The sequence below is a fragment of the Pelobates fuscus genome, chromosome 9 (assembly GCF_036172605.1).
Source record: "Pelobates fuscus isolate aPelFus1 chromosome 9, aPelFus1.pri, whole genome shotgun sequence".
Taxonomy (NCBI): domain Eukaryota; kingdom Metazoa; phylum Chordata; class Amphibia; order Anura; family Pelobatidae; genus Pelobates; species Pelobates fuscus.
Window position 1 is genome coordinate 105,365,444 of NC_086325.1, and position 24,503 is coordinate 105,389,946.

Here is a 24,503-nt window from a genome sequence, read left to right on the forward strand (position 1 = left end):
CGCTGTAAATTCTTCAGTCCTCCATTACACAGGTTGTCTGTTTTGTATGAGGTTGTTTGTGATTGCTAAGCAGTGTGTTATCGCTACTTGCAAATTTGCCGCAAAGTTGATTTTAACTAACCAAATATTTTGACTATATTTCTGATGGATTTATTAGATTTTTTTTTTTTAGAAAACGGTGCATGCACTTCCTGTTCTAACCTTGTTTAAGCTGTCTGGCTTTGCACGTATAAAAGCAGCACATTAAAAGGACAGTACATCAATTACTGTAGAGCCCCTGCATTTAGAAGGCAATCAATTACCTTGACTAGGTCTTTAACAACATCCATTTTATTGAGTAATAGGCAAACGACAATAAAGCGGGCATAATAACGCAACTTCTTCACCACCAGCTCGGGTCTGTAGGACAGTAAAAAGGGTTGTGATAAATGACGTGATTTTGTGTCATATATATATATATATATATATATATATATATATATATATATATATATATATATATATATATATATATATATATATATATATATATATATATATATATATATATAACACTTCAGTTAAAACAAGTTTGGCAAAAAAAAAAAAAAAAACCAAGGAACAAAAAAAGCGAAACAGTATTTAAAATCGGAGTGAAATTCCTTCATATCCTGTCACTGGTCATTTCAGATTTACGACTAGACCAGGGATGGCCATAACGTTGAAAGGCAATGTAACGTATCATTAATCATATTTCCTTACTGGACTATACATTGTGCCATACACATGGAAAGATTCTAGGTTAGTATACCTACCTTTAACTTTACCCTCCTCCCCACCCCCCCAAAAGACAGCTGCACACAAAACATGAATGCTACTTTTAGGGGTCTTTGCAAAAAAATACAATGCTTCTTGCCCCTGTTCTAATAGGGTGGATTTTATTTGTTTTATCCCCTGTGAAATAATGTAAATTGTGGTAAAATAGGTTAGCACTATAGGGGGCAATTTTTTGCTGCTGCAATAGCCCAGAATTAGCAAATGCCCAATAAAACAATTTCATTTTCGACCTGCCACACATTTTTAACTCCATATTTCTATTTACTTGACATGGTAATAATACTAATTAAATTCATTAATAAACAGTAGAAGACAGGTGGAGCAGTTGCTCTAAATTTATTCACTTTGCTCAAGACTGAAAGGGAGAGTTCCACACAATATACTTTTCCTTCATTTAGCTCTTATTTATTCAATTCCCTGTAGTACCTTCAAGTACAGCCTTCCTCATAATACATTTTGTAATCACAGTAAAGGCTTGCTTTCCTCCGCATACTCTTCATTGTCTCAGTAAAATGGTAGACGGGTTTAGTTTTCATCACAGATGTAAGATTACCATCCTGCTAGTTTCTGATTTAGGAAGTTGGAAAAACAAACCCAAACAACATATACCATTCTGCAAGTACGATTTTTAAGGCTGTGGTATGCAATGTAAAGGTCCAGTCTAATAATCATCACATGCAAGTCTACAGTGTCATTTTACAGATAATGCCAGCTGGCTCAGAGAGGGTTGTAGCCAGCCGGCCGCCAAGGGGAGCCTCAAGGCGGTTGGCTGATGCAGTGTGCGAGAGACCTTTGGGAAAGCTGAGTGGACTTTCCCTGGGGTCCAGTGGGGATGCGCTCTCTTCCGGTGTGAAAGGGAGCAGTATCTACCTGCAGCTCATCTCTGCTCCTTGTAGTGGTGCTGGGGCCAGAATGTCGTCATATTCCAGCTCTCAGGATCATTAAACAGCGCGAGGGAGCAAAGAATAGCTGCAGAAAGATCACTGCTCCCTCGCACACTGCATCAGCCAACCGCCTTGAGGATCCCCTGGGCGGGCGGCTACAACACTCCATGAGCCGGACGCCTCCATAAAGCCTAGGGCGGCCGGCTACAACCCTCTCTGAGCCAGCTGCCTCTATGCTCTGCTGGCATTATCTGTAAAATGACACCGTAGACTTGCATGTGATTATTATTAGACTGGACCTTTACATTGCATACCACAATATAAGATAGACGATAGTGAGTAGGCGCTTCCCAAAATGGAATAAAAGTCAGCACTGGAAGAAGGCTACCAAGCCGAAACGCGTTTGCTGCTTTTCCTACATTTGTTTGTATTTTATATATTTGTTTTATACTACTCCAAAGGTTAATACCGCTTGGGTAAGTGGATACCCCCTTTTTTATATTATTTGTATTTGGGTTCCACTCCCTTGTAACCAGGAGTTTACTTTATATTTTTATTTTTAAATAAATATAAGTTTTTTACTACGGAACCTTTACAGTCATTTCTTGGAGTTTCGTCAGCCTGAATTGGCACCCTTGAGCCTATTATACAGAGCCTGGTACGGCTCTGCCAAATGTTAGTGGCAGTCCACCTTTATTCAGCATACATTTTTATTACACAGTATACACTATGTTATGTTCTGTTATTTATATTTTGTAGATTACATTCTGCCAGCTGCCTATGTTCAGGTTGTATTTTATTATTATTTATCATCATTACACTTGTTTTTGGGATTATCACTCCCTATGTGGTTTTTGATACACACTCTCCATCTATATTGCATACCACAGCCTTAAAAATCGTACTTGCAGAATGGTATATGTTGTTTGGGTTTGTTTTTCCAACTTCCTAAATCAGAAACTAGCAGGATGGTAATATTACATCTGTGATGAAAACTAAACCCGTCTACCATTTTACTGAGACAATGAAGAGTATGCCGAGGAAAGCAAGCCTTTACTGTGATTACAAAATGTATTATGAGGAAGGCTGTACTTGAAGATACTACAATCCAAAAATTCCTGCACTCCTCACAATCTGTTGTGTAATGCCCGGAGCTTATCAGCAAACAGTATAAACAACCAATATAAAATAGCACTCTAAGGACTTCCAGCTCAAATTTTTTTCTTTTTAACTTTTATTGCTTACATAAAAATCGACGTTTGAGTTTGTCCCCTTTCCTGAAGAAAAGTTACATTTTATTTTTTGAGCTGAAAGTCCTTAGAGTGCCATTATATATATTACACAATCCAGTACACTTGCTTATTCACTAAACAATGATTTCAAATCGTAGAGATTGTAATAGTTTTATTTAAATAGACCTCACCTAGGCAAAAAGAATAATGGGGGTTTAGTTACATTATATGATCATATATTGCGTAAGCCTGCCACAATTTCAAATCTCTAAGATGTGAAATCATGGTTTAGTGAATGAGCGAGTACGCTGGATTGTGTACATATATATCTATATAAATGTGATTGTTGTTAAACTAATTTGCATATTACCACCCAGAATAGTTTGTGGTAGTAACATCACTGCATATTTGTGATTTCTGTGGGAAAAGCAAGTCTTATGGCTTGACTAATGTGCAGATTTTTGTTTAACATTGTATTGACTATATATATATATATATATATATATAATTATTTAATAGACAAAACAAAGCCTCACCTGTCTTCCTTGGTGACCTGCGAATAGTAAGAGCGTTGCCTGATTGCAGAATAAAAGGAGAAGGCCTCATTAAGGTAACTTGTCTCTGACGTGCGAAGACTGTGGAGGGAGCAGAAGTGTTAAGGTTAATTGGTTTTACATTGCAAATATCCCAGTGTTAACCCATGTGTGCTAAGTGTTTGTTCGCCACATTTGCAGCGGTTCCTGTGCAACCATTAGGCTGGCTGAGCATCATGGGAAATGTCACAGTTTGAAATCTGAAAGATAAGTAATGGATAGTACACACTGCTGTGCTATTAACACTAGTTGAAAAAAAGTGTCTTATACAGGGAATTGTTTTTTTTTTTCTTAAAAAAATAACAGCATGGTTAAACAGCATTGGATAAATACATCTCACAAAACCAACTCACACCCAGCACTGAGTTGAGAGACAAGATCGTGTCACTCACCAGGAGGGTCCATCAACACGCACTGGAACGTACAAACTTTTACCTTAAAAAAATGAAAAGCCACGAATTACACGCAAGGCAACAAAGCAAGCAAGCTCTTGGCCACCAGGCTCAGGGATCAACAAGTCAAACAAAAAATAGCATACCTCCTCAAACCAAATGGGGAAAAATGCATGATGCCTCGGGAAATCAGCAATGAGTTCGCTAGGTATTATGCTGACCTATACAACCTCAACAAAGACACTAACACCCATCAACCGCTGACAGACAGCATCAACACCTACCTAGACACAATCCACCTACCCCGACTATCGCTAGCCCAACAGACTACTCTACCCAACCCTATCACAGACGAAGAGGTGAAAGACGCTATTAAAGCTCTACCAACGGGGAAATCACCTGGCCCAGACGGCTTCGACAATTCTTATTACAAAACATTCCAGACAACACTAACCCCACACTTAGTTCATGCTTACACAGAAGCAGTAAACTCCGAATCACCTAGAAGAGAAATATTAGCTGCCCACATTGTCACATTACCAAAACCCAGAAAGCCCCCCACACATCCCCAAAACTTTAGACCGATTTCGCTTCTAAACACGGACGTGAAGCTGTTCACTAAAATATACGCGAGGAGGATGAGTGACATCCTTCCCCACATCATACACAATGGTGGGATTTGTCAATGGCAGACAGGGCACAGACGACACACGCAAAGTCCTGGATATCATACACAGCTTAAGGCGGGATGGTCGGGGCGGCCTGATACTCTCCCTTGACGCAGAAAAAGCCTTTGATCGTTTACATTGGACCTTCCAGGAGAGGGTACTTTCTAAATTTGGCTTTCTGACAGAATTTACATCAGTGGTTAGGGCATTATATAGTTCACCCTCAGCTCAAGTATTAAACGCGTGCTTCGTGTCCGAACCGTTTACCATCTCAAATGGGACGCGCCAGGGATGTTCACTGTCTCCCCTGCTCTATGTTGTGGCGTTGGAACCACTAGTAACCAGAATTAGGAACAACTCAGATATTCACGGGGTCCAAATTGGAAACAAAGAATACAAAGCTAATTTATTTGCTGATGATATCTTATTGACCTTGACTCAACCCCAGACATCACTACCGAACCTCCTAGAAGATGTGGCCACATACGGAAAACAGTCATACTACAAACTTAACGCGACTAAAACCCAAGCGTTAGGGGTGGGTATACCCAGGGGAGTCACGACAGCACTACAGACCGCATATACGTTAGACTGGAGGACAGATAATGTTACCTTCCTAGGACTCACCATCACCAAAAACCCAGTGCACTGTTCCACAGCAACTACGGAAAACTATCTGAGGCACTGTCGGCCACTCTAAAATCATGGGAGGGAAAGCTCCTCTCCTGGCTGGGCAGACTAGCGGCTATCAAAATGACCCTCCTACCTAAACTCCAATATTTACTGCGGACCTTACAAATACCGCTTCCTAAATCTTATGTTGACACCCTACAGAAGATGTTTTGCAAATTTATCTGGGGACACCGCAAAATTAGAGTAGCTTCGTCAACCCTACACAAACACACAGAAAGGGGAGGACTGGGCATGCCAAACATACGCCTCTATTACAAAGCAGCCCTGCTTGCTACAGTGATCACCTCACAGACAGAAAACCAACCACAATGGGTAGACATTAAGTCCAACTGGACCGCCAAGATCCCGCTAAAACACCTATTCTGGGTGCCGCGGCAGCAGAGACCAGAGCTGCCAGAGAAGCTGCCCCCCACAGATCTCTTACTCAAAACATGGGACATACACGGGGGAACATTATGCTCTTGAAAGCACTGGTCTCTGGCTGCTCCCCTGCACAGCATGCATATAGCCAACCCCTCATTCGATCATCGCCAGTGGATATCGGGGGGATGCACACACGTGAGACACCTATACGTAAGCAACCAACTAGCAGAATTCCCCGACCTACAGAGCAGATTTAAATTACCCTCCAGGCTAATATTCTCCTACCTCCAGGTGAAATCCATGCTGACACTGACAAAGACGCCCCGGCACAACAGCTGACACAATTTAAGCTAGCTTGTCTTTCTCCCCGCACCCCTAGAAAAATACGTGCAATGACCTACAACCTACTAAACGACCAGGGGGGAGGCACTGTATACACACATGTACACGCGTGGCAGACGGACATAGGCCGCACCTTCGACAAGACCGCCTGGAAACAGGCATTCACAGCACATAGAGGCAGATCCAGATGTGCCTCACACCTGGAGCTCATGCGAAAATTGCAATATCGTTGGTACATGGTTCCAACCAGGCTAGCGCGGATATACCCGGGAACCACTGATCAATGTTGGAGGTGCCAAAAAGACCGTGGCTCTATGTACCACCTATGGTGGTCGTGCATTAAAATAAAAACATACTGGAAGATGGTGGGTGAGGTACTCTCAGAAGTACTGCACCAACACATATCACTCACACCTGAATTGTGCCTACTTTTTATGACATTAAACACATACAACAAACTAGACTCTATACTGCTCTTCCACATACTGATCGCAGCCAACACGCTTATTGCTAGAGCGTGGAAATCAACAGAGACGCCTCTGCAACATCTCTTGATCATGCAGGTTTCAACAAACCTGGATTACGAAACAATGACCATACTCCAATCACGGGCATGGCTAGTCCACACTGAAGCTAGAGCACAATGGGACACCTATGTTTCACCACACACGGGTGACAAAGAAGCTACCTTACCTACATAATCGCCAGACATAGGGAAGAGAGGTGGGAACATGGAGGGAGGTGTACGCGCACAAGATTGACTCACGCTCACACCTGCAACGCCACACCGACACACGAGTCTTCAGGCTCACAAAATCAGGTGCTCGCACGCACAAAGAGATCCCACAAGGTAACCCACAATGTATATAGTTAATATGTTGATTTGTTTGTTCACATAGACAACGCCAATCAGTTCAGGCGATTAATGCATACATAAGCAAGAGTACAGGTATATGCAACGTGCACACATCGAACAGGGACACAGGGAAACAAGCTCTCCAAAGGCGAGGAAAAAATTAAACTAGCTAACCAAAACTAACCACCTCCTGAATGGCTGTAAGACAGCACCCAGGCCTGGTATAGCAGATTATGTCCAACTCGAGTGGTATCCTCCTCAACCGTGACCAGTCACCTGGGACGCCAACTCACCACAGACCATAGGCCATCAGCCGAGGGTACAAGGGGGCCGAAATGGCCTTTGCTAAACCGCTCACATATACCAGAGATAACCAGGTAATCCCTGCCAGACACTGTCCAATGTGCCAATGATACCAAATGCTCCATAAGTCGCACAGATATTACATGATTTGTACAAGATGGCTTTGTGCCGCTTACGGTAAAGGTGCGAAATACCATAAACCTACTGTACAAATAATGCATAACATTAAATGTATAAAATAATGTACAAACGAATGTATGAACTGTAATTGTGTGATCCAATGGAAGTACGACCACTGTGAACTAGTTCTTGAAAACCAATAAAAATTAAAAATTGAAGAAAAAAAAAAAAATAGAAAACAAGAAAAATTAAATGAACACTATATGCGCCCAGATTACGTCATCTCATTGAAATGGTCTGGTTGATGTGTCCCTGTCCCCTTAACTTTACAATGTAAAACATTGCCGTTAGGACTGCCCTTTAGTGGCTGTCTACCAGTGTTCCTTTAAAGCAAATTTTATATTTTGATACATGGGAAACACAGATTCACTTTAAAGGACCACTCAAAAACCAAAAAAGCATTTCAGCTTGCTGAAGTGCGTTATGGGTGAGAAGTATCCCAATAACGACAGATTATAAAAGTGCAGATTTCTACTAGAAATTGGCACTTTTAGAAATAATTAATGAAACACACCCATGGCTGTATGGTCAGAAGAGTTTCTTCCTGCTTCTGTTAGCGCCACTGAGCGAATGGAAAAGGCAGGTGTACTCTACTTGAGCGTCCCTACCTCCCCACTCTGATTGGCTATTTCCCAGTGAAGAGACTGTCTTCCTGAGAAAAACCAAAGGGCAAAAGCTGAAGTTCACATGAACTGCAGCTTACGCAAAGTGTAAAAAGGTATATCCTAATGATTATATGCATGAAAAACAGTGATTTAAATGTATTTCTTATCTGGGCAGTGGAGTGTTCCTTTAACACACACATACAAATCAGGTATATGCTAATGCGGTGTCATTATTAGGGTAAATCATAGTTTTTTACACTGCCTAGGCACGTGAAAGAACACTAAGCATAAAAAATAACACTACATCTTAATGCAATGGTTTTGGTGCACAGATGCTGCCCCTATTCTCAGAACATTTAAAGCATTGATGTTTCTGGAAACAAAGTTTACAATATGCCTCTAGTAGCATTCTAGAAGCATTCGACTGGACCAGAGTCCTGCAAAAATGATGATCTCATGATTTTTCTTCTCATTTTAAGAATGGAGGGTACTGAAGTAAAGATAAACACTCCAAAATAAAAATAAATAAATAGTAATAGATTTTTTTAAAATTAAATCTGTGAATAACATATTTCCCAACATTTACGCAATAGGTGCTCATAGCAACAACTGTCAAGCTGCTTAAACTATGCCCATAAGCTTCCTATCAGGAAATGCATTTGAAGATTAACACCTCTAAAACTCAGGGACTCTGCTACCTGTTTGAAATGTGGGATAGAAGGAGCAGACCTCTACCACTGCTTTGGGGATGTGCGGGGATTAAGGTGTTCTAGAGACAAGTTGAAGCAGAGGGCACTATAGTGTTAGGAATACAGCTTTGTATTCCTAGCACTATAGTATCTCTTTAAATTTAATTTTAAAGTAAAATACATTTAAAAGAACGTTTGAATTGATTAGTAATCTATTGTAAAATTCAAATCTGGGCTTGCAACGTCTTTGCAACCTACCCTTGTTCATGAGCTGCTGGGGTGGTACCTTGAGACAGAAATGCATCGGAAAGTACCCTTGCTATCCACCTGTCTGTAGATGTTATTTGTGTAATGGATTAAACTGCTTTGCTGAATCTTCTATTTTAGAACTTTTATTCCAGTCTGTCTTGTTGCTTAGGCTTGCATTTATTGCCAGCTGGAAGGAATTACATTTAACTTTATATTGATCTGTGGATATTTTTTTGTAACGGACCTGTGATTTGTAGACTATTGAAAAGGAATAAAAATAAATACTTTTTCTAGGGATTCAGCTGGCATACCATGTAAGTACCATCTAATAATTATCAGAAATCAGATATAGTGGGATTGTATTATTTGGTCATTTCTTCAGTGTCCTGGATATTGAAAACACATCACAACCGGTTTCACCAGGCTACTTAACCTTAAATAAGGCCCTGCAAGACTGTACACAGTTCCCCAAATAGGGGACCTGCAAGCCCTACTTTGTTAAACTTCGAAAAATTGCTGGAAAAAAAACAAAAGATATTTATCACAGCACCTTTCAAGCACAAAGCATATGCCCAAGAATTTGAGTGTGGCTAATTGGTGGTTACTATACTTGTCATTGCTGGGATGCTGCCTTTGCCAGTTATGATTTACACCATCCTGGAATATAGCCTCCCAAAGATGTAATCGAGTACTCAGCAAATCTAAAGATCCATCTCATGCAAAAAACAAAAAGTCCTCTACTTGCTCTTAGGTCATAGATCCAAAGTCCTATTTATAGACATTACTTACTAATAATGGTAGTACAGTTGTCCAATCTTTGAGGCGATTTCTCCGATCTGCCAGCGTTTGAGACCATATCGGGTATCTAGGACTTGTCTAAAACAATGGAACACAAAATTAGTCATTTAATACATAAAAACTAACCAGTAAGATGTAGATTTGCTTAATTTCTAACATGCTCGTGATAAGGTACACGGAGGATAAAACTCCACAAAAATACTTTGACTATAATTAAAAGGAGTAGCAGAAGCATCCTAAACAGATCAAAAAACACAACATCCCTTAATATCAAGGGAGGTCTCAGTGAACTAAATTCCTCCCTTCCTTCCCCATGTCTGATTTTTGGGTAGGAAGTGATTCAGTGAAGATTAATGTCAAAGGGCAGACAGTATTATAGAACATTATTCTAAACACCAATTAGTTTTAGAAACCAAAATTAATTACATACACCATATTTAATAACGTGCAGATATACACTTTCAGGAAAGAATGATCCCCTTCTTATGGATAATGGGACCATACAGAAATTTTCCTTCTCCCCCACATTTTGCCTGAATGCTGGAATTTCCACATGCTAGTTAGTACAAGAAAACTGCTTCCTTACAGAACAGAGACATCATGTACAGTGGGGAGGGGAGGGGGCTGGGGTGAGTATTTGATCCCCTGCTGATTTTGAACGTTTGTCCACTGACAAAGAAATTATTAGTCTATAATTCTAATGGTATGTGTATTTTAACAGTGAGAGACAGAATAACAAAAAAATTTCAAGAAAATTGCACTTATTTGAGGCTGGACATCCTCACGGAGTCCCGTGTCAAATAAGATCCCCATAGGAAAACACATTCGGCTCCACTTGGAAGCTGACGTCGATGGAGGAGGAGCGGTCACCAGTGCCGAGGGAGCCCGGCGCTGGATTAAGTTAAGCAAATAAATGGTTAATTACCATTTATTCGCCACAGTATGATGACTAGGGCTCTACATTGTTAGAAAAACACATTAGTATTCCCAATGCTATAGTGTTCCTTAATGACTTGGAGAGGATCTGCAAAGAGGAGTGGGACAAAATCCCTCCTGAGATGTGTGCATACCTGGTGGCCAACTACAAGAAACGTCTGACCTCTGTGATTGCCAACAAGGGTTTTGCCACCAAGTACTAAGTCGAAGGGGTAAAATACTTATTTCACTCATTAACATGCAAATCAATTTAGAACTTATTTGACATGTGTTTTTCGGGATTTTTTGTGTTATTCTGTCTCTCACTGTTAAAATACACCTACCATTAAAATTATAGACTGATCATTTCTTTGTCAGTGGGCAAATGTTGAAAATCAGCAGGGGATCAAATACTTTTCCCCCTCACTGTTCTTACCAGTTAATCTTGGTGTTCCCTATGAGACCTTTTATAAATAAATAATGGATAACCCAAAGTCCTGTGTAACATATGTGAGAAAACCATAAAAGCCATAGAACAGTGACAGCTAATTTAAGCAGGATTGATATTTTGAACTACATTTTCCATGATCCTGAGATAGTATTATGGCTGGCTGAGCATCATGGGAAATGTTTAGAAATTATAGGTACATGGAGTTCCTATGTTTGACACCACTCACCCAGAATGCTCAATTTAATGGATGAAAAAATTCTATGCAGAAATGTAGAAAAAATATTTTGAAAATACAAATACTGGTATATATATATATATATATATATATATATATATATATATATATAAAATAGTTATTGCAATATTTTTTCCCTCTTTTACCTGTGCTGCTGCTGAAATTTCCAGAGTTTTGTGTAAACATCAAATGTCCTCCCAAAGTAAGACTGCCACTGTTTCTGTCCGTACTGAGGTAAATCCCTGCAAAAAAAAAAACAAAAACAAAAAAAAAATACACAGAGTGAGCTGCTTTGTTTCAGATAGTGAAAATCTACAATAAAAAGGAAATAATGGGGAGGACATAGGGAGCTATTTATTATCGGAATCTATTCTGTTTTGCTTCAAAGATTAAGCCAGCATGGATTACAGACAGATGCAGAACTGTCTAAGAAACAGAGTTAGTATTAATGGTTTCATTTTGCCATTTTTATGAAGCACCTAGGCTAAAGCCTTATCTCGGATTGCAGAGATGGGGAGGAGAGAATTAATGAACTGTGCAATAAGATGATACTCTGAGCCAATGAACCTGACACTCCCCCAGCTGAATGACCTTGTGATCCTCACTGGGGCAGGCTGCCTTGACAAGCCTTTTGAACTCACTAGCCAGGCTCTCTGATGTGTTATGGAAAAACCGGAAGCACTTTACTACAACTGTGCTAGTGAAAACCTAAACTGATGCAGAACATTCTAATGTTACACTGTATTAAGCAATGCAGTCTTTGCACATTATAAATCGCAGTGCCTTCCATCTCTGCTGGCAAAAGGCAACATAGCTCCATCACACAGCACAGCCACCTGCGGTGAGTGGTTGCCATGGAAACAGACTGGTACTAGGAATGGTTACCCAAAAGCCTAGCTCACCTCCCCCCACTTCCTTCCTTCTCAATAAAACCAGTGCTTTAAGTGTCTTGTTTCACTCTTACAGCTCTAGGGAGCTGGGGTTTTGTTATAGGTTTGCCTGGGGAAAGGAGAGAAGGGGGGTGCTTCATTTTGGCCCTGTGAGATATAGGCCCTGTCTGTTTTCCTTTAACCCTGCCAACACAGGAAAGGCTATCGATCATAAATGTAAACTGGTAATGTCGAGTGTGCTACAGAATCAAGTAATACTGCAAAGTTACAGCAATTCAGAGAATCTACTAAAGGAGAATATAAAGCATGTGAGCGAACACATGCTTTATATCTTAATATAACACAGGCCTGCCTGAAATCTGAAAAGAAACAGACTCCTACTTAAAAAAAAAAAAAAAAATTATAAGAAAGGAATGTGGGCACATGAAACAGCAAAAGGACGCAATAGGAAATAGCCAAATGCTATTATGAGGTATATAATAAGCACGTGTATTAGAAAATCAAACAATGTGAACACTGTGCATGGAAGAAATTTGATACAAGCGGGACAAAATGATTTCAGGTAGAGAATTTGCCCAACTACCAAAGAAATGAAGCCAGCTAACATCTGTGTACAGTAAAGCATGGAGGCCATGCAAACAGTCTGTGCGCCATAGGTATGGATATCAGTTCAATATGTAGAGATAGAGTAGCAGGGATACGATCAACACAGGAGGTTGGCATTTGCCATGGCAAAATTAAGGGCAAAAACCATAAGACGGCCTCATGATTTTATGTTGAGAAGATATTCTCTGAATAGAAGTAATTTTTTTTTTATGTCCAAGAGTTTAAGTCTTTGTTCATTTTTTTTTTTTAAATTAGCAATGTAACATTATTGTAGATAAATCTCTGGCTGAGAAGGACAAGTTTGGAGTGTTTAGTGTCAGGCCCAGACTGGCCGTTTTAATACACAGCTGCTATGGGATTTGTAAATCTGGTGGGAAAAGGGCCTTGTTCAGAGTAATGGGTCTGAACACAACAATTTTAAAACTGCACTATAGATGAAGATGGCAAATTGTTACAGCCTGAGCTGGGCTATTTCGTCCCCTGTCAAATCATCATCTTAACAGGTGTGACAGAAAAGCAAACTTTAATGGGAGCAAGTGTTACTTTTTTCCTAAATGTAATTTTATAAAATATACAGAGGTTTTCTTCTCAACCGGCTCAGTTGCTCTGACAGAATCTACAAATGTAGAACAATATGGACTCATACTGCGTAAATAAGGAGCATCTCCCAGGTCTGAAGTTCCCCTGAGTGGAAATGCTTTGTCATACACTTATTTTAGTCAATGAGGACTAGGTTAGAAGAGGGCAGAGATTGAAATCAATTTAGGGAATACGTTAACATACAAGATTTCCCTAAGCTTGCATTAAATCAATGATATGCCTATATTAAAGGATTACCTGTACGGGTAAGGAGTTTTCTTTTTATTGGCATGTTGTAAAAGCACCTATTGTTTTGAGAAATCTGCATTTTTATAAATAAATTAAATTAAAGATACACTATAGTGTTAGTATAGTGCTCCTACCCTAGACACACACAGGTTCTCCCCACTCCTTTTAGATTTTACTTGCCTGTTTCCAGCGCTCAGATTCCATTGACGCTACTTGGCTATGCACCTGCTAATAAGTCATCGAGGAGGCATGGCCTTCCCCAGTGATGTTGCAATCTAATACTCCTCATAGACAAACATTGGGGACCTGATGCACATGTGCACACATCTAAGTTATCCCACAGGAAAGCATCGTGCTTTTCTATGAGCATCTGTGTAATATGACAGAGTTTTACAGTGCAGTGGAAGAAGCGTTTCTAGTGACTGTCAGGAAGACAGCCACTAGAGGTAAATTTAACATTGCAATGTAAACTGTGCAGTTTAAAAAACAAAAAAAACAACAGATTTATTTTTCAGGTTTAAAAAGACAGGTCCATTGCACCCAGACCACTTCAATGAGATGAAGTGATCTGGGTGACTAATGTACATTTCAGAAATGTCTCTCTGGCTAACAGAAGTAAGTCTGCAAGAAGCCTCTAACTGGTAATTTCCCTCACACAAACTCAAAGTATGTGTGGAGGGAAAGGGGAAGGCTTGCAAAAGATGCAGACAGAAGATCTGCAGCTTTTGCTAGCTACTTTTAGATATACCCCAAATGGCAACATGCATAAATAAATGCATGCATTTTTACATTGGGGGTATATCTACTAAATAGTGACTTTTTTGTGGAGTGTTCCTTTAACTTAAAAAAAAAAAAGTGAGAAGAACACAGGGAGGGTGAGGGGGGGTGAGAAGAACACGGGGGGAGTGAGAAGAACACGGGGGGAGTGAGAAGAACACGGGGGGAGTGAGAAGAACACGGGGGGAGTGAGAAGAACACGGGGGGAGTGAGAAGAACACGGGGGGAGTGAGAAGAACACGGGGGGAGTGAGAAGAACACGGGGGGAGTGAGAAGAACACGGGGGGAGTGAGAAGAACACGGGGGGAGTGAGAAGAACACGGGGGGAGTGAGAAGAACACGGGGGGAGTGAGAAGAACACGGGGGGAGTGAGAAGAACACGGGGGGGTGAGAAGAACACGGGGGGAGTGAGAAGAACACGGGGGGAGTGAGAAGAACACGGGGGGAGTGAGAAGAACACGGGGGGAGTGAGAAGAACACGGGGGGAGTGAGAAGAACACGGGGAGGGGGGTGAGGAGAAGGGGAGATGAGAAGAACAAATGGAGGGGGGAGGTCGGGAGAACACAGGGAGGGGGTAAGAAGAGAGACCACTAATCAGCAGGGGAGAGCTCTAAGGGACCGAAGGGAGAGCTCTATAGGACAGGGAGCTTTTTCACACTACGCGCACACACAGTGCATCCCTATACATACACAGAAACATACAATGCATTATGCATCCCTACACACACACACAGATACACAACATGCTTCCCTTACACACAGAGAAACACACAATGCATCCATTACACACACACACACACAATGCATCCTTTGCACACATACACAGAAACACACAATGCATCCCTTACACACACATGCAAACACAAACTGCTTCTCTTACATACATACAGAAACACAATGTATCTCTTACACACACTCAATGCACCCCTTACAGACACACACACACACACACACACTGCATCCCTTACATACACAGAAACACACCTTGCATCCCTTATGCATACAAAAACAGATTCACACAATGCATCCCTTACACACAACCAGAAACGCACAATACATCCCTTATACACAAACACACACTGCAGCACCTACACAAACTGGTATCCCTATACACTACATTCCATAAGCACACACATTATAGATCCTTTACAATAACATATAACACATCCCCTACACACTCCACTCCCTGTGATGGAACATGTAGGTGGACATATGGGCGGGCCTTATGGGCATACTCACTGTCAGGCCCTGGGGCCCAGACCTTGAGCTGTGTAAGGGGCTCCAAAAATGGAGCTGCTTCCCGTTCTCCCAGAACATTGAATTTTGTGACCACAGTTACAAACAGTCTCCAGGGATCCTGTTATACACCAACCAGTGGAGCCAAACTGCAGCCAGAGCCCATCACCATCCTCATCTGGTTGTAAGTAGGCAATCTAGTATATTATTAGTAACACTAATCTCTAATTTACTTCACATTAAAGGGACACTATAGTCCCCAGATACACTGCAGCTTAACTAGGTGGTTCTGGTGTCTATAGTCTGTCCCTGCAGGATTTTTAATGTAAACACACACAGTGTGCAGCACTGGCATTAGTTCATATGGCAGATCATATGGTTGGGCATTGTCATGTCACATGGGGGGAGGGGGTAGCGGCAAATTTTTATTTTGCCTCGGGTGGCAAAAATCCTTGCAAAGGCCCTGGGTGCAGTGCCCTTGTCTGTTTAAGACTACAATGGAAAACATTGCAGTTTCAGAGAAACTAATATTTACAGCACAGGATTAAGGCCACCTAACTGAGTTTAACTCCATAAAACGACGATGGACATCCTCCCGCTTTGCACAGATTCAGTGCTTACCTAACTTTAATGCTCGCGGCAGGGAGAGTGCATGTGCATTAGGACCCACCTTTGCCATGATGTCGCAGGGCTGATATTAAGGTAAGTACGGGGGAGAGGGGGAAAATGGAGCTGTGGCGAGTGGGTACTCACCTTGTCGAGTGTGCTATGGAGGCTATAAAACTTGCAGTGACTGGCAACTTTTAAAGTTTGGCTAGAAGTGTACGATTCGAAATTTTAAGCCCTGAATTGATCGGATATGATATACAAATTATATTAAATAAAATTGTAGAGTAGTCATATAAGTTCTTAAATATTTTACAAAGTTAAGCTTTTATTGCCTTAACTTTTTTTTCTCTTTCATGAGGACTCCTGTTAAAATTCATAGCGCTGCAAATTCAGTAGGAAATGCTTCATTGGGTTCTGATGTAGACACAACAGCGAAAAGCGAGCAGAAAAAAAAAATATATAAGTAAAAGCTAAACAAAGTGAAATGATTCTGACAACCTTACACCCAAGAGGTACTAAATGTCTGATTAATACAGAAGCGGAAACACTGTGTGTAGAGTCCAGCAGTGCGTGAAACGCTGTCTTCTCTAAATAGAGAATTTTAAAAATGATGCAGTCAGTTGGAATTGCGAAGTAATTTCTTTCCTAAAATGTCTTGTAATGAAAGGGGCTTAACCATTTGAATAAGTGGTTCAGAAGAGTAAATTACTGATGATATAGCCATCCATGGAGAATCATATTGGGGGTATAATATCTTGCAGGAATTTTCATCTTGGAGGACCAGTGTTCATGTACGATTACATTCATGCAAATCAGAACCACAGCCCCAAAACCACAGGCCCAAAAAGGAGACTGGTCAACAAACCACCAAAAGGAGACTGTTAAAAAAAAAAAAAACTGGCTGTTAAACTGGACAATGAACACAAAGATAGACGTGTTGAAACATTGTAAAACAATGGCACTGCTTTCAATAAAATATATCTAAACGTGTGGTTTATAGCAAGACAGCCTGGAACTCCTTGGAGTTCAGATGTGTGCAGAAGATATCTAATCCTCACTTATTTTAAAACCTTTCTTCTCTTCCCATTTTTTTCTTCCACGCCCATTTCCTCTTTTACAGCCTTTAACACCTTTAAATGCATTTCAGAGCAAAAGCCAAGCCATGAGGTCAAATGAACTGCCTGCAGAGCTCAGAGACAGAATTGTGACCTCAAAAGCACAGTGACCTCCATAATTCTTAAATTGAATAAGTTTGAAACAACCAAGACTCTATCCTGACATTGGGGGATAAGGTCCATTACTGTACCAATCTGGCCTTATGGCAGACTGACCAGATGGAAGCCTCTTTACACCCACCCAAAAGCCAGCTTGAAATTTGTACCTAAATGACTCTCAGAGTCTGAAAAACAAGATTCACTGGATTGATGAAACAAAGATTGAACAGTTTGGCCTCAATTCAAAGTGTAATATCTGGAGGAAACCAGGCATCACACATCACCTGCGCAGGACAATAACCCTAAGCACATAGCCAAGAAAATGCAAGAGTGGTGGCTTAGAGACAACTCTGTGAATGCCGGTGAGTGGCCTAGTCTAATATAAGATCTCTAGAGAGAAATGAAATGGCTGTCCACTGACTGTCACCATCCTACTTGACAGAGCTTGATAGGATTACACACTTGTGCTTGTAATCGCTAGCAAAAGGTGATTCAAGTAATACCGAGTTAAGAATCTGAATAATTATGTCAATGTGATATTCCAGTTTAATATATTTGCAATGGTGTTATTTTTATGTTATCTTATCCTAGATGAACTTCCACTTCTCTGGAAGTTACACAATTTAGTAAGGTACAGCATTTGGTCAGTGTTATCATAAAACAGTGCTGTATGGAATGTATATAATAATGTGATGCAAAAAAAAAAAAAAAAAAAACATGCTTACCGAGGACTCCAGAAAATAGCCAAAATTAAATAAATGGATTGCTTACCAAATACTGTGGGAAGACGCCAGGCAAAAAGATTGCATATTTCAAGCCAACCACACTGGGATTGAAAGGAAGCACTCTGAAGCAAGCATTCTCCGAGACAATAAAATAAACTTTACTGCCAAGCGCACAGCTACACAGGGGAACCAAGCTAGAACCGTACACATTTCGGATGTTACAGCCCTTAAACGACAACGGTCACATGAAAACTATTTTTATTTTATTTTAAAGATAATAATGTATATGGCTGAAGTGTGCAATCACACACTAAAGATAAGAGGTTTTTCTCATTTTGTAAAATATACAAAAAAAAAAAAATCATTAAACCATAAAACATTATGAAAGAATTATATATATATAAAAAAAAAATAGTTTTGATGTGGCAGTTGTCCTTTAATGATAAGGGCCTTAATCATAGAATCCTAAGGCCCAAAACACTTAAGGCTATGTCTTGGCACCCACAGTGTTGCTGTGAATTGTGCATTTTCTTTGAGTGCCAATAAAGTTTCTTGTATTGTCCCAGTGAAAACCTGCTTTGACGTGCTTGTTTTCAAGACTGGCATGGTTTACTTGAAATATAATAATAAGACCACAATCTGTGTTTCAGACTGAACTCATCATACAGTAAATAATCTATAAAACCTTGCGTTATTGACTTGGCTAGTGCCTAGCTCAGACCTCCAAATATGAACCCTGCTCTTCTATGGTTCCAGTGCCAGTGCCCTGACAAGATGCTTATACGGAACGTTGACCATTCCAAATAAGCAGTGACAATTCTGAAACAGATACACCATCAGAGCAACAAAAGGGGCAAGCAACTCAGTCATGATGTCAATTCTGAAAAAGAAGCTAGGCTCAATGCCTACATGACCTGGCAGGTATCACATCCCCAAAGGGTACGTGCAACTTCTTTGGTCTTCATCTGGAGACTTGGTTTAGCTGTATCAAGCAACATTTGCTATTTGGGAATAGCTAAATTAGCCATGTATATGGAGATTTGGCGGATTTCAATGGACACACAGATGGAAGTGTATATACAGTTTAAATAACTGGATATATAGTATAGACAAATGGGTTTAAAGAGCCAAACTGTGCATTCGTCTTCCGTGACCAAAAAAAAAAAAAAAACCCTGACGGGGGTATTGAAAATTACCAAATTTCTGCCGCAGTGGCAATTTACATATTTACTAGAGCAAAATGTCTTTGTAATTCGGTTGGATTGAGTGATTCTGCAGCAATCATCTGGTTGCATTCGGTCTCTGGATTAAAATTGGTGCTTTTGCCAGCCGGCAAATAGTTAAAAAAACAAAACACAACAAAACTTTGTTAGTGCAAGGGTCAAGTAAGTGGTGTCTGTCCAGCACTTTCTAGACCACCATATTACTGTAAGGGGAGGTTTCAAACCTCCCTATGTCTAACTATTAGCATATTAACACTAGCAATGGTGACGGGGCTTGTGAAATAACAGGTGGGTGGACTTTTAAAGAAGTAATGTCCACCCCCTAGTCCCCACCCATGACCACAGGTGGGGAAATGCTATAAAAAAATACAGCGGACGAGGGCTATTATGATGTTAAGGGGGAGGACCAAATGTCCCTGGCCACCACCCACGTATGGCAGGTGGGGCCCTAATATTAATATTAAAGAGGGAGGACCTAATGTCACCCCCACAGGCAGTGGCCCTAATATTACTATTGAAGGAGGTGGGAGAAATAACGTCCCTCTGGCCCCCACCATGGGCAGTGGATTGGAGTCCTCATATCAATGTCAAAGGTGGAGGGAACTATTCTACCTCCCATCCAAGGGCATTGTGTGGGGACTCAACTAAATAATGGCATGGGGGTGTTCCCAATCTCCTAGCTACCCACCAAATTCCCTACCTACTCCTTTCCCCATAATAACAGGAAAAGAGGGGATAAATAGCATGCCCAAGGATGGGGTTTTTCTAGCGGCTGGGTCAATCGCAAGTTTTCAATGTGAAGTAGCAATGCCCCTACCTGACACATGGAGGGTGGGGGCATAAGAAAGGTTTACTTTAAAGGCTTTATTTATTTAGTTTACTTATTTAATGTGGTGGCTGGCTAGGTGTTGCATAACTACCCCCTTGCCTCTAAGGGTTTTTACCTACGTGCCTGCTGGCTTCTAGTGCTGCCAGCGGAAAAATAGTTTCGATTTTTATTTTAAAATTTTTTTTTTTATCTGGGCCAGGGTTTCAAGCATCCAGGCGCAAATGTAATTAATTTGGTCCAGACTTCAGCCATCCGAAGTGTTCTGCATTCTGTAATCTGAAACCTATTCAATTCTGTTCAGGGCCTAAATTACAAAATCCGGATATTGTTAACCCCTTAGTGACCAGATCATTTTAAAATGTTCTTACCATTAAGGACCAGGCCTGTTTTCACATTTCTGCAGTGTTTGTGTTAAGCTGTAATTTTCCTCGTACTCATTTATTGTACCCACACATATTATATACCGTTTTTCTCGCCATTAAATAAATTATAAAATATGATGAAAAAAAAAACAAAAAAAAACTTTTTCTAGCTTTGACCCCCAAAATCTACAACATCTAAAACCGCCAAAAACACCTGTGCTAAATAGTTTCTACATTTTGTCCTGAGTTTAGAAATGTTAACATGTTCTTAGCTTTTTTTGTGTGCAAGTTATAGGGCTATAAGTACAATTATGACATTGCTGATTCAAAATATATATTTTTAAAATGTATCAATAGTGACATTGTAACACTTATCTGTCAAATCTCTGAATCCCACCTCACATGTACTTAATTTTTTTAAATAGACAACCCAGGGTATTCAATATGGGATATGTCCAGTCTTTTTTAGTAGCCACTTAGTCACAAACACTGGCCAAAGTTAGCATTTATATTTGTTTGTGTTAAAAATGCAAAAAACTAATTATAAACGCTAACTTTAGCCAGTGTTTGTGACTAAGTGGCTACTAAAAAAGACTGAATATACCCCATTTGCAATATCTTGGGTTGTCTTATTTTGCAAATGGTATGCAATCATGGGGGTAATTCTCATTCCTGGGCTACCATACGCTATCAAAGGCAACATAACCAATCTGGCAAATGTCAATGTGAAAAAACAGAAAATCAAGCCTTATATTTGACCCTAGAACTTTTAAAAACACTATAAAACCCGTACATGGGGGGTACTGTTATACTCAGGAGACTTAGCTGAACACAAACATTAGCGTTTCAAAACAGTAAAACGTATCACAACAATGATATCATCCGTGAAAGTGCCGTTTGTGTGTGAAAAGCAATCATCGCTGTGATAGGTTTTCCTGTTTTGAAACACTAATATTTGTGTTCAGCGAAAACAGTACCCCCATGTACAGGTTTTAGGGTGTCATGGAAAGTTACAGGGTTAAATACAATGCTAGGAAATTAATTTCTCTGGACTTTCTGCCTGGGTTTTCAGGCAGGTCCTTTAAATTGCAATCAATAAAATTACTTAATTATGCAAAAATATTACATAAATATGCATGTAGAATTAAAAAATATAAATTTTTATATAGTTGAAGTCTACGTGTAGATTTATGAAATTATTTATGTAATTATATATATATATATATAAAATTTCATTCTAAGTGTATTATTTTGAGATACATATATATATATATATCAAAATAGTTAGAATAAAATTACATGTGTATATATATTTTTTAAATTATTTTTACTTTTTTAAATTTTTATTCACCTATTTATATTTTAGAATATATATACATATATATATATATATATATACACACACACACACACACACACACGTGCAATTTAATTAGAAGTGTATTTTTATAATAATATATGTATATATTAATATAAAAATACACTTAGCATATTTATACACACACACAGATTACATATATATATATATATATATATCTATATATATTTATTTATTAACATAATTTTTATTTTTTTATTTTACAGATGCAGGGAGACTGCCTGACAGCCCAGGCAGTCCCCCTCCAGGCAGCACTATAGACACCTATTGCGGCCATGTAATCGCTCTTTCGGTGCGATCACATGGCTTGCGGCGGTCTAATTTGCTGAGAAGGGACGGTCTAAGCTGTCAGGCAGTCCCCTCAGATCGGGAGTAACACCGATCGCTGGCGGGGGATCTGAGGCGATCGGGTAAGCAATAGATTTACCGCGGACGTACCTTAAGGAGTTAAATTGCATGAAGAATATCCATATTTTGCAGTCTATTGGCCCCGTGTGCAGCAGGATGATTTTGCCCCACTTGCTACGGGGCTATTCGGACATTATAAAACAACCCAGTGGGGGGCGGAGTCTAACTGTCAATGGAGTAGGACGTGTGTTCCCTCAGCTCTCTCACCCCGGGCACGAAATCCGCATCCATCAGCCTCCACAAAAGTGCTAAACAGGTGCCAAACTACCCACAACCAAAGATAACACTTACCCTCATGGGGGGAGCAAAAAAGAAAAAGGATTCGACACCATCCGTGGCCACGATGTTCCGGGCAAAGGAAGACAGGCAGCCATCTTGGGCCCAGAGCCAGGGAAACTCCGGTTCAGACTCTGAAGAGAGCGAACACGAGAGCACCCACTCGACACCCCTCACCAAAGAGGACCTGCGGCTAATGCTGAAAGAAACGTCGGCAGACATCAAAGCCTACACCACAGCAGCTCTTGAAAAACAAATTGCAGGCCTCAAAGGCGACATAGAGGCACTGGCCTCACGCACCGGCGACACAGAAAGAGCGCTTAAAGAAACACAAACCCAGGTGCTAGATCACAGCAAAGACATTGGGATGCTGAAAGACAGAATCTTATTTCTAGAAGACGGAATGGAGGATCTAAATAACAGATCTCGCAGGCAAAATATACGCATCAGAGGCCTGGCGGAATCTGTCCTGCCGGAGGCCATACTCCCCACCATCACAGCAATATTCCAGTCCTTACTACCGGACACCCCAGGACCAGACATCTACATCGAAAGAGCCCACAGGGCATTGAGGCCCCCATTCCCTAACTCAAACACACCTAGGGACATCATCGTCAAATTGCTACATTTCCCGGTGAAGGAACAGCTTATGAAAGCAGCGAGAGATCACCCACCAACTTACCAGGGACAACAGCTCCAATTTTACCAGGACTTGGCCCCTTCAACACTAAGAAAACGCCGGGATCTTAAGCCCCTCACTACGGCCCTACTGGAAGCCGGCTGGCGATACACGTGGGGGCACCCCTTCCGAATCACGGTAAAAAAAGGGGATCAAACTTACTCCCTCCACCAAGTCTCTGACATGCGGGACTTCGCGACACATCTGGGATTACAACTACGATACCCGACGACAGACACCCGAATTACCGCAAACGAAAGCCGAAACCGACGAACTGATTCCCGCGTAAACATGGCGCGCACACAGTCAAAGAAGAACGCCTCAACTGCCTCGCAAGATCATCCACAAAAGGACACCTGAACAACAGCGCTTGGTGCGCATAGGACTCCTTCATTTTATTCTACCTGAGCCCAGGCACCCACGCCAAGGACCGGGCACAAGGACTCCATTAATAACTCCAAGATCGGTAGTATCACTGTTATAACATGCTGTTATACCCCAATATGGGGTTAAGGTTTAATGTTCACATATAGTTATGTTTATGCTCAGGCCCACTTCTGACACAACCGAGCCAGTAAGATTGCCACCACAGGGTATACTTAAGGCGGGGGGGTAACGGGGAGAAGATGGTACCACCCCGACTAAATGAGGGGTAACATGCCGGTACAATATTGCTATACACCAACCCTGGGATACTGTTCAACAAGGTTTATACTAAGAACTCCAACTGACACCAATGAATCAATACGGTTGCCACCACAGGGTATACTCAAGGCAATGGATGCCGGAGGGAGGCGGGCAACACCCAGACAACACACTAGATGGCTTACCAGTTAATATACAGCTATACCCCAATACCAGGCTAATATTTATCAAGGCTCAGGTTAATAATTGCGACTGACGCAATCAAACCCATACAGTTGCCACTACCAGGTACACTTAAGGCAAGGGGTGCCGAAAAAGGGTGGACACCACCCCGGCAAAACGCAGGACAACACACCAGAGAAATACTGTCATACCCCAATGTGAGACCACTATACACAAAGGTCTATATTACTGCTCATAATGATCACACTCAAACCAATACGTAAGACACTACAGGGAGCTCTATAGCAAGGGGGTGCCGGGGGGAGAAGGGCACCACCCCGGAGAAACGCAGGGCAGCATACAAACCCCACGAACCAACAGGGGGTTAACCC

General features: G+C 40.9%; 1 protein-coding gene across 1 annotated transcript in view; it reads right to left on the reverse strand.

Annotated features, from left to right (window-relative positions):
- Window positions 1-24,503, reverse strand: part of SCAI (suppressor of cancer cell invasion) — a 134,243-nt gene that overhangs the window by 36,731 nt on the left and 73,009 nt on the right. Inside the window, exons 3-6 of the mRNA XM_063432269.1 lie at window positions 11,411-11,506; window positions 9,655-9,741; window positions 3,469-3,567; window positions 303-399 (exon numbers count right to left, since the gene is read on the reverse strand). Of these exons, the coding sequence (XP_063288339.1) occupies window positions 303-399; window positions 3,469-3,567; window positions 9,655-9,741; window positions 11,411-11,506 (379 nt within the window). The remainder of the gene's footprint in view (window positions 1-302; window positions 400-3,468; window positions 3,568-9,654; window positions 9,742-11,410; window positions 11,507-24,503) is intronic.